The sequence below is a fragment of the Rhinolophus sinicus genome, linkage group LG11 (assembly GCF_036562045.2).
Source record: "Rhinolophus sinicus isolate RSC01 linkage group LG11, ASM3656204v1, whole genome shotgun sequence".
Lineage (NCBI taxonomy): Eukaryota > Metazoa > Chordata > Mammalia > Chiroptera > Rhinolophidae > Rhinolophus > Rhinolophus sinicus.
In genome coordinates, this window is record NC_133760.1 from 49821835 (window position 1) to 49832691 (window position 10857).

At 52.8% G+C, this 10857-nt stretch overlaps 1 protein-coding gene across 9 annotated transcripts; it reads left to right on the forward strand.

Annotated features, from left to right (window-relative positions):
* The first annotated feature begins 187 nt into the window (after window positions 1–187).
* Window positions 188–10355, forward strand: CPNE7 (copine 7). 9 transcript variants are annotated; one of them, XR_012490260.1, is made up of 5 exons: window positions 188–4054; window positions 4445–4800; window positions 5155–6768; window positions 7207–7258; window positions 7362–10355. XR_012490260.1 is itself a non-coding variant. In XM_074315005.1 (5 exons), the coding sequence occupies exons 2-5, from the start codon at window positions 4756–4758 to the stop codon at window positions 7409–7411; spliced, it is 390 nt and encodes a 129-aa protein (XP_074171106.1). In that variant the 5' UTR covers window positions 193–4054; window positions 4445–4755; the 3' UTR covers window positions 7412–10355. The 9 variants fall into 9 exon arrangements, 2 of the variants coding, with proteins under 2 accessions (XP_074171106.1, XP_074171105.1); XM_074315005.1 differs by having other exon boundaries at window positions 193–4054; window positions 5200–5442; XR_012490259.1 differs by having other exon boundaries at window positions 194–4054; window positions 5155–5442; window positions 6682–6768; window positions 7207–10355.
* Window positions 10356–10857: the final 502 nt, after the last annotated feature.

Here is a 10857-nt window from a genome sequence, read left to right on the forward strand (position 1 = left end):
GATGATTTCCTAACAAAATAGAAATTGTCAAAATGGCCCCAAAAAGAAATAGAAAACTTAAATAGACAAGAACCATAGAAGATCTGGAAAGCTACCCAAAGATGCAAAGGACACTTGGACAGGAAGGGTCCACAGCCAAATTCTAACTTTTAAAGAAGCAATAACTCCATGTTTATCTAACCTGGGCCATAAAAAAATAAGGAAGGCCCTCCCAATTTGTTTCAGGAAACTAGTCCAGTTTCTTTTTAACTTTTTTTAAACTTTTAAAAATTTATTTTAAGTGTGTTTTCTAGGACCCATTAGTTCCAAGTCAAGTAGTTGTTTCAATCTAGTTGTGGGGGGGGGGCGCAGCTCACAGTGGCCCATGTGGGGATCGAAACTTGTTAAGAGCATCGCACTCTAACCAACTGAGCTGACTGGCTGCCCCGAAACTAGTCCAATTTTAACACCAGAACGCAACACAGTGTATTAGTTTTCTATTGCTACATAATAAATTACCACAAACTTTTAAGCTTAAAACAGCATACCTTTATTATCTCAAAGTCTCCATGGGTCAGGAGTCAGCACAATTTGGCCGGGTCTCACAAGGCTTCAGTCAAGGTGTCAGCCAGTCTTCTTGTTTATCTGGAGTTAGGGGTCCTCTTCCAAGGTCGGTGGCAGAACTCAGTTACTTGTGCTTGTAGGGCTGAGGCCGGCCAGCGCTCTCCACAGGTACTTCACAGCATGGGGTTTGCCTCAAGGCCAGCAGGAGGGCATCTCCCTCTTCAAGAAAGTTCCAGGTCCTCTTTGAAGTGCTTTCACCTGAGTAAGTCAGACCCACCTGATCTAATCTGCATTTTTATTAACTCAGAATCTACTAACTCAGGACCTTAATTGCCTCAGCAAAACCCCTTCACCTTTGCCATATAATCATGGGAGTAAATCCCATCATACTTACAGGGCCCGCCCGTACTCAAGGGAATGGGATTCGGGGGCCATCTCAGAACTCTGCCTACCACAGACTGGTTAAAAAGAAATGAGGGGGCCGGCCCGGTGGCTCAGGCGGTTAGAGCTCCATGCTCCTAACTCCGAAGGCTGCCGGTTCGATTCCCACATGGGCCAGTAGGCTCTCAACCACAAGGTTGCTGGTTCAACTCCTCGAGTCCCGCAAGGGATGGTGGGCTCCGCCCCCTGCAACTAGCAACGGCAACTGGACCTGGAGCTGAGCTGCGCCCTCCACAACTAAGACTGAAAGGACAACAACTTGAAGCTGAACAGCACCCTCCACACTGAGATTGAAAGGACAACAACTTGACTTGGAAAAAAAGGCCTGGAAGTACACACACACTGTTCCCCAATAAAAGTCCTGTTCCCCTTCCCCAATAAAATCTTTAAAAAAAAAAAAAAGAAAAGAAAAGAAATGAGGGTCTGGCCAAAATGAAGTATCTGGTAGCAACTAACACAGGGCTGGATGACAGTGTTGACATGAGGATGACAGCCTCATCTGTGGCCTCAAATTATCTCTACAGTTGTATATACAATGTCTAACACTCAATGAAAAATAGCTAGGAACAATAAACAGCAAGACTAAAACAATTGAAATAGAAGCAGGCACAGTCTCATCAGATATTAGAGGGTAAAGATAGACTTTAAAATAACTGCTTATATTTAAGAAATTACAAGATGGAGAATTTAGGTGAACTGAAAACTATAAAGAAAGAACAAATAGAAATACTAGAACTTAAAAATACAATAAATACTGATGTTAAATAGCAAATTAGTTACAGCCAAAGAGAGAATTGGTCAACTGGACAATAGGTTAGAAGAAAATATCCAGACTAAAACATAGAGTGGGGAAAAGATGAAAAAGGAAAGAGCAGGAGACATATTTATTACAACATTTAGCTTTATCTTATAAATGTAACTGAAGTCCCATAGGAAAGGAAAGAGAATGGGCCTATATGACTTTGGACAAGCAACTTATACTCTAACCTTCAGTTTCTTTTTTATAAATGGAGGTGTAGTAATAATCTGCCTATAGAGCACTGAGGGGATTAACTGAGAATATTTAAAGCACCAGGTCCAATGCCTGACATGTGGTAAGTACAATAAGTGGAAGCTACAGGGTTATCATCGTCGTCGTCATAAAAAATTAGAATGTCAAGGAGAAGAGTATGAAGAACAGTTATGTGACACACACATTAAAGAGCTGTTAATAATTTTATGTGAACTAGTCTTGCGGTAGGAAATACCTTAGAAAATAAAAAATAAATTAACTCTAGGGACTTAGAAGGAGATTGACAAGAACAGTTTGTAGGGAAACGGACTTGTTAGTGATCTCTGAGGTGTGTATTTGTACCCCAAGGAGAGGGTGTGTGTGGGTCTGTGTAGAGCCACGGACAGACTAAGGGTCTGATTGATGGCATGTTTTTGGAAGAGAGAATTGTTGAAGATAAATGTTGGAGCCCTGCCAAGATGCACGTACAACAGGAAGAGTCTGACTGTAAATGAAAGCCAGAGGAGTGCAGGAGTGGGGTTTCGGGACGAGCACAGTGATTAGGACAGCGGCGTGCTGAGTAAGGCTCATAAATTTAATGAAACTATGAACGTTTTTCTTGTAAGAAAAGGTGGATTTCCCCCCCAGGAAATGCCACTTGTGAACAATTGTATCTCTTGTCATTGCTACTAGATTATTTGCATAAGTTGTGCTCATTTAGCTTTCCCCGCCATAATACTTTGACTACCTCACCTGATCTCACCCAGGATTCACTGTCTAGGAACATACTTTGGGCTTATTGATAATGGTTTAGTACAAATAGGCCATTGTTTGGGAGCCTCCTGTACTGTGGTTTTTCTCTGCATGTGTGGGCAGCATCTGCGTGTGTAGAAAATGGTTCCGAACTGAGTATCGGTAAGAGCCAGAGGGGCATGAGCGTGGTGAAGACAGCCTGCCTGTGCCCTGCGTCGTCGGCTCCACGCCCCGTCCATGAGGACTTACTGCTCACAGGGAAGGCCCTCTTACCTAAAGATCCTGTAATTGCTGAATAAAAGTGGTTTTGACAACACACTTTAGACAGAGCTGAAAAACTCTTAAGAGAAAAAGAAGGATGTGCCAGTTAGAAAGTTTCATGTTGGGAGCTACAGAAAAATCTAGCTCAGATTGCCTCAAACTATAAGAGGAATGTATTAGCACATTTAACTGCTTTTTAGGCCTTTTACATAAGGCTTCATCTACTATCCCAGTGATTAGATTTATCCAGGTAACAGTTGCTGAGACCTGCAGGCCCCGGGAGCACACGAGTATACTCCAGAGACAAGGCCCGTACTCTCAGTGCACTGACATTTTAGTGGAAGATCCAAAAGATAACAAAAATGCCAAATGTTTAAAGAGAATTAAAATAAGGTGCTTACTTGGTTTTAAGAGCTCAGGAAGGCTTCTCTGATGAGATGGCAGTGAGGCCAGGATGTGACTACCAAGGAGGAGGCCACCACACTGGGACTGGGGGAGACGTCGGATGCAGGGGTGGGCACAGTCTCAGGAGAAAAAGCACATGCCACTGTGCAGGGGTTGAATTTTACTCGGAATGTGACAGAAAAGCTGGAAGACTTGGAGAAGGTCAGTGACATTATCTCATTGTTTCAGAAAAGACATGTATGGATCCTGTATTTGTTCCTGTTGCTGCCGTATCAAATCACCAAGAACTTATGTGCGTAAAACATCACAGACACCTCATCTCCATTGTAGTCAGAAGCCAGCAGAGGGCGGCTCATGGCGTCACAGGATGTAACCTAGGCCCCCCCCCGGCCCCCCCCTCCCCGAGTGCTCCAGGGTGCGGCCATTTCCAGGCTCCATCAGGTTGGCACAGAATTCAGGTCTCTGCGTTCTCTCAGCCCTGGGCTTCCAGACGCCTCTGTCAGGACCAGCAGCAAGACGTCGGGTCGCCACCTGCCGTACCCCTTCTGCCTCTTCTCTGTGGCATCTTGTGACCTCGTCCGGGAAAAGTTCTCCACTTGTAGGGCTCGTGGCATTAGATTGGACCCACCAGAAAATACAGGATACCCTCTCCATCTCAAGGTGTGTAACTCGCCAAGCGGTAAGACATTCCTGGGTCTGGGGATTAGGACGTGAACATCTGTGTGGAAATGAGACTTGAGTGGGCAGGAGGTAGGACTGGAAGGAGGGAGCAGCACTGAGGGCTTGTCAGCTCCGAGTAAGAGGTATTTGGAGACAGAATAGTGCTGGAGAAGGAAGAGACAGGGTGTCCAGGACAGGCCGGGGGGTTAGAGAGGCCTGCAAGGGGTGACGGGCATATGATGCAGCCTTTTCCCAGAAGACTGTTGTGGTAGGGGCAACCTTCTGACCAGTCCTCACATGCTGGGCGGCCAGGGGTCAAGTGAATGTGCTAAGGGGAGGCCTGGCGTGGGACCCTGGTAGATTCAGCCCTTTGTCCACATTTCTGTGCAGCAGCCCGCACCTAGCAGGCCCAGTGGTGGTGGCAGAATCACTGTGTCATCTGAGGAAGCTGCTTCTCCCGGCCATTGTCCGCCCTCTCCATGCTTCCACTCTTGGCTCAGGGCTGCAGGTGCCCCAGTGGGTAAGCTGCACGTGCCACCTGGTGAGGCTAGGCATGAAATGGGCCTGATCTGCGACCCAGGACTTGGAGAGCCCAAGGCACCGTTTAGAGGAGCTCCGAGGGGCGCTGGGGCGTGAGCAGCTCCTGTCGCCTGTGGCCTGCAGTACTCTTGGCAGTGGGTCCTGGAGCTGTTCAGGAGGCGATGTGGGCTGGCCAGCTTTGCCCTGTCCTGCATGGAAGCAGTGAGGTGAGCACGCTCCTGAAGATGGGGGTCCTGCAAGAGGGCTGCCTGTGTCTGTGGCCACTGCCCTGGCCGTGGGGTCCTTTGTCCGCCGGCCATCCCTGACACTGGGGTGGCAGGATCCAGATGACCCCCGGATTCTGCATGGAGGACATGCGGGATGTCCCCTGAGTGTGGGCAGGACTGGAGCAAGAGAGACCCCTGGGAACTCTGTGACCCCAGTGCAGGGCAGAGGCCTCTCCCGGCCTCGCGGGGGCACGAAGCCAGAAGCCGTGTGTCCATCTCCTCCAACGGCCCAGCTGCTGTGCAGGTGCCTGCGTGTTGCTTTAGCAGCTCTGTTTGTGGTCATTTGTCACACAGAAAACCAACGCGAGGATGCGCACTGACATGTGACCCTTTCTGCAGCCCGGCGGCAGTCCATCCGGGGGCGCGCTTCCTCTCGCCGTCTCCAGGCGCATTTGGCGGCCTGATGGGCGCGCGCCTCTCTGGAACCACGACTGTGGCAGGTGCGTCTCGGGAAAGACTCCCGAAGTGTCGCCAGCAATGCCCGCGGCGGCCACCAGGGGGTGCGCGGGCTCGTGCAGATCTGCGAGATCGCCCGCCCGCGTGGACCCGCTCTTGGTCCGTTTTCAGATGAGCGTTTCTCTGGTACGAGTTTCAAATCTCTCTCAATTTATTATGTGTTTACTGCTCTTTTTTGGGTAGACATTAGGAATTTTGTTTAATTTCCCCAGGCTCTATTTTTCCTCTTTTGATTATTTTTCATTATCACACTACTTCTGACTTCGGAGGGAAGGGGTACGTACACCTGTGACTTTTAACATATGGGAGTGTCACCTCTCTAGGATGACTTTATTTGAATCTATCGTGTAGTAGCTTTGTTACAATATATATGATTGTGATATTTTTAAAAGGAAGTATCAAACTTAGCACTAATTTCCAATTACTTTGAATTGTAACTCTACTAGGGAAACTACTAGTCATTTTAGGTTGTTCAGGCTTTTCTCCACTTTATTCAACTTAGTTCAAGACAAAGAGGCGGCCACTGTACGTGCAAAGGGCTAACGTTCTCTCCTTCACTTGTGGGGTCTCCACACTTCCGTTTATTTATAGGTGGTTTCACTTACCATTTTTTTCTTCGGTGATTTCTGAGTGTTGCCAGTTTTTTTTGTTTGTTTGTTTTTAAGATTTTATTGGGGAAGGGGAACAGGACTTTATTGGGGAACAGTGTGTACTTCCAGGCCTTTTTTCCAAGTCAAGTTGCTGTCCTTTCAATCTTAGTTGTGGAGGGCGCAGCTCAGCTCCAGGTCCAGTTGCCCTTTCTAGTTGCAGGGGGCACAGCCACCATCCCTTGCGGGAGTTGAACCGGCAACCTTGTGATTGAGAGGACGTTCTCCAACCAACTGAGCCATCCGGGAGGCAGCTCAGCTCAAGGTGCCATGTTCAATCTTAGTTGCAGGGGGCGCTGCCCACCATCCCTTGCGGGACTCGAGGAATCGAACCAGCAACCTTGTGGTTGAGAGCCCACTGGCCCATGTGGGAATCGAACCGGCAGCCTTCAGAGTTAGGAGCATGGAGCTCTAACCGCCTGAGCCACGGGCCCGCCCGTTTGTGGATTTTGTAATATGAAAATTTAAGCTGACCATTCCGAGGTCAGGCTGCCACCAGCAGGTGCCCGCTGGGCCTGGAGCAGAGGCAGGAGGAGGTGGGCTGGGGAGCAGCTCAGAGCCATTGGTGGGCTCGGCCTCACCTCCCTGCTCGTGCTGTGCCTCAGGCTCCTCCTGTGGCTTGGAGCAGGGCATGGGCTGGGCCACACGGGGTGGCACAGAGCGCTGTCAGTGTCCCCTGAAGTGGCCCCGCCCCTCCTTATGCCCACCCGGGAACCAGGGACCCTGCGTGACAGGCAGCCTCTCCTCCAGTGACAAGAGGTTCTCTGCTTTGGGGTTTCGAGCCTGAGTCCCTCTCAACTTTGAGGTAGGAGAGCCGGGAGCCACCCCTCTGTGCCCCTCCCCAGCAGAGGTCACCCTGGGTCCCTGTGTGCTGGGAACCGCTATTATGTGACCCTGTCTTTCCAGCCAGAGGGGCTAACCTCTGTCCCTAGATCTCTGGAGACAAGGAGAAGCAGGAACATTAGTCCAGAATCTCCCAGTTACAAATAACAGTTCAACTGGCTTAAGCAGAAAACATGGTGGTGGGGGGGTATTTATTGATAATGCAGCTCAGAAGCTTCAGGTCCCGCTGGATCCAGGGGCTGGAGTGGTGCTCAGGACGTCTGTGTCCCTGTGACTCCCTCCCACAGAGTCCCTTTCCACACGGTGGTCCCAGGGACTCCAAACTGACCTCTCCCAGTAAGTGGGGCCCTGGGGTCCTGGGAGGCTGAGCAGCTGACAGGTCCCTTTTGTGCCCACGCAGGTGTCCCATGACTTTGCCATCAATTTCAACCCTGAGGATGATGAGTGTGAAGGTAGGAACACAAGGGGAGCTGGGGCAGGGCTGAAGCAGCCACACTCCCTCCTCCCCCACAGGAATCCAGGGTGTGTGGACGCCTAACAGAACTGTCTGCCCAGGGTCCAGCTCTACGGCCCCACCAACATGGCACCCATCACCTCCAAGGTGATGGCCGCATGGCAGCGGCGGAGGAACGCAGCGGGGAGGCTTCTGTACGTGCCTGGCATGGGCAGCATGGTGGGACTGGGCGCACCGAAGGTGTGGGTGCTCTGGAGAGAAGAGGGCAGGAGGCAGGATCAGCTGTGTGTGGGGTGGGGTCGTGGGGGGCTCAGAGGCCAGGGCACAGCCCGTGCAAAGGCCCTGAGGCAGGAAGGAGGAGACCATAGTGGTTGGAAGGGAGTGGAGACACGGGCCCAAAGCTGCCAGGCTCACTTCTGATCTGGAAAATTGTGCCCTGGTGGGGTAATGATTCTCTCCACCTGTCCACACCAGCCACAGCGTCTATGTATTGTTTTGTTGCACATATATTGTCATTTTGTTTGCATGCGTTTCATTTGCACAAATAATACTGTGCTGAGGGATGCGTGCTGCTTCGCTTGTCTCTGTGTTTTGTAGACCTGATTAAGCTGCTGCTTTAACCTTTTATTTGGGGGAAAAAAACATCAAATTTAGAGGAGAATGCAAAGAATAGCACCATGGTTTCAGTACGTCATTCCCCTGGATGTACCAATTGCTGATGTCTTCTCCTGGTCCCCCACCCCTCGTATCACTATTGTTTTCTTTCTGAACCAATTGAGAGCTGGCTGCCTACCCCCGATACCCCCCAATTCTCCCTGTAGATCTGCTAACAGCAAAGGCATACTGTATGTGACAATGGCCACACTGTGCATGACCAGGGACACACTGCGCGTGACCAGGGACACACACTGAGTGACTACAGCTCAACCCTCAAGACCCAGCCATTGAAAGCAGCTTTCTCCTATTCTCAGCCTGCTCCCCATGTGTACACATCCGCCATTCCTCCCAGGACCTGTCCTCTCTAAATTCTGTCCCTCAGGTCTCAGTGTCCCTTCAGGGTGTCGGGAGCCCCTCCCCACCTGGGACCCACAGATTTCTCCTTCTCTGGCCTCAGACCTGAGTTCAGATGCTGGCTCCTCCAGCCTCAGCCTGCCCACCTGTGAGCTGCGGGCGGCGGCGTGTGCCTTGCAGTCAGGGAAGCCAGAGCCTCAGGCTCAGGCGTTGGGCTGCATGAGCCACGGGGCATGGGCTCAGGGATGCTTGCAGTCACTCCCAGGCCCTGGGGAGACCGTGGGGGAGATGCAGCTGCCCGGCAGGGTCTCCCAGGCCCCTCCTCCCCTGTGCCCAGCAATACTACATTCTGCTAATCGTGGTGAGCGATATGGCCAACACGCGGGAGGCCATTGTGCACACCTCCCACCTGCCCACGTCTGTTATCGCGCGTGTGGGCAACGCTGGCTTCACGGATACGCAGGCCCTGGATGGGGCGGGGCCGCTGGTGTCCTGCACTGCCCGAGGGGCGAGCCTGCAGCCCGAGACATCATGCAGCTTGTGCCCATCGTGCAGCTTGTGCCCTTTCGGGAGCTCAAGAAGGTGAGTGCTCAGGCGTCCGGCCCCGGGAAGTTGCTGTCCCAGCAACTGTGTGCCAGGCTCTGGGTCCAACGGCAGGTCCCACCTCGGCCCCATAGTAGGAGACTAGGAAGTCGTCAGGGATAAGCACCTTGTCACCACCCCGCAAGTGTGTGCTGGCCAAGGTGCCCAAGCAGCTGGTGGAATATTACAGCCCCAAGGAGCTGCCTCCACGAGGCCTCACTGCCCATGCCTGAGCAGGCGCTGAGCAGACGGTGCCCGAGCCACCCCCTTCCCTCCCTTTTGTGACTGGGACCCCAACAGCGTTCAAGCACCCAAAACCCTTTCTATTATGAAAAACGCTGTGGCCAGGACCCAGGAGAGAGCAGGAGGGGATTTGGAGGGCAGGGGAGAGCTTCCTGCTTTGCAGCTGGTGTTCATGGGGAGGGACCAGCAGGCTGCATCCCAGTCCCTGAGCAAACCCTGGCGCCCCAGGCCTGTCCCCACAGTCAGGTTGTCCATTGTCCCAGCTTGCACCCACTTCTCTCCCCTCGCTGCCCCTCAGTGGGGGCTCAGGACTAATAACGTGTCACCTTTCCCTGCAGCAGTTTGTGCCTTCACTGCCGTCACCCTCCCTCCCCACCACTGCAGCAGAGGAGGGGTGGGGCTGGAAGAATCTGCCCTCCCAGCCTCCACCCTGAAACTGGGAATCTTCGACTCAGACTCACTGGCACCTTCCTGAACTGAATGCAGGGCCCTCCCAGGAACGCAGCGCTGGACCCGGGGAGGGCCAGAGGGCACAATGGTGCCCCACTACCAGGTGGCCTCCCCTCAGCCTCCCATGACCCTGGGCCAGGATCAGGTGGGGCCAGGCACCCAGGCAGGGCCTCCATGTGACTCCAGCCTGCTTTACTTGGCTTTACATCCTATGTGCTCAGTCACAGGTGGTGAGGGGGCACCAGCTCCCAGAGCCCCCAGCCTGTGTGTGGGCTTCCAGTTGAGATTTCCCCTGATTTCCTTGTGTGGGAAAAACAAATTAATCCTGACCCTGAATCCAGGTCCACCCCCCCATCCAATCCATCCACGATCCATCTACCCATCATCCAACCACCATCCATCCATCCGTCCATCCATCCGTCCATCCATCCGTCCATCCAGCTATCCATCTGTCCACCTCTCTACCTTTCCCCCCTTTCCTCCATCCATCATCTATCATCACTCTATCACCCTGGGGCTCTATTTTTAGCTCCTGATTCATCTCCTGTTAAGCAGGGACCATGGGCGTTGCCATGGTAACCTGGCTACTGCTGGATTCCAGAAGGGCCAATGTTAGTCTTTTGGGGAGTGGAGAGGACATCAGAGAAGCAGCCCCTCCATGCACATCTGGGAGGCAGCAGAGCGTGCGGGGGAGGGGCTACGGGGGGGGGGAGTGAGGTTGGGGTCTCAAGGTGACAAGGCAAGTGCCAACTATGTCCTGACCCAGGCACTGAGTCCTGGGACCAGAACGTGGTCTCAGCAGCAGGATTCAGGGTGCATGTCCCCACCCCCAGGGCCCGTGCTACCATCCTGAGTCAGCCGTGTGGGGGGACAGGGGGAGCGGGACGGGCAGATCTGCTCAGAGGCTGTTCTTTCTTCTGCTGCCCAGAGGAAGCAACTGTGACTAAGCACTTACAATTGGTGCAGGGGCCGAGGGCTGCTGACTGACGCACAGCCCTTGGCTCAGGGGCTGGGGGTGGAAGCTGTGTTCCTTGCCCCCACCCCCTCCCCACCCCTGCACCCAGGGCCCTTGCCCAGGGAGAGAGACAGCAGCTTCCGAGCCCCCACCTGTGAGGACTTCCTGTGCTGGGGGGCCTGCCAAGCTCAGCGCAAACATGGCTCACTGCCTTGAGTCCTCACGACAGCGCCACTGGCCCCCCACTGTGAGCGGCATTTCACAGAAAGGGTTGGGCCAGGACACAGCTGGGAGGTCAGGGAGGGGTCCTGAGCTGGGCCTTGCAGCCTGGTTCCGAGGACTCAACACCCAGAGCT

What these genes read in the sequence shown, in the direction of transcription:
- CPNE7 (XM_074315004.1), top strand. Translation starts at nt 4,756, where the DNA reads ATGTGGGCTGGCCAGCTTTGCCCTGTCCTGCATGGAAGCAGTGAG. An exon ending in TCCTGCATGGAAGCAGTGAG is followed by an intron (nt 4,801 to 5,199) that starts GTGAGCACGCTC and finishes CCCTTTCTGCAG; the next exon opens with CCCGGCGGCAGTCCATCCGG. An exon ending in TTCAGATGAGCGTTTCTCTG is followed by an intron (nt 5,443 to 7,206) that starts GTACGAGTTTCA and finishes GTGCCCACGCAG; the next exon opens with GTGTCCCATGACTTTGCCAT.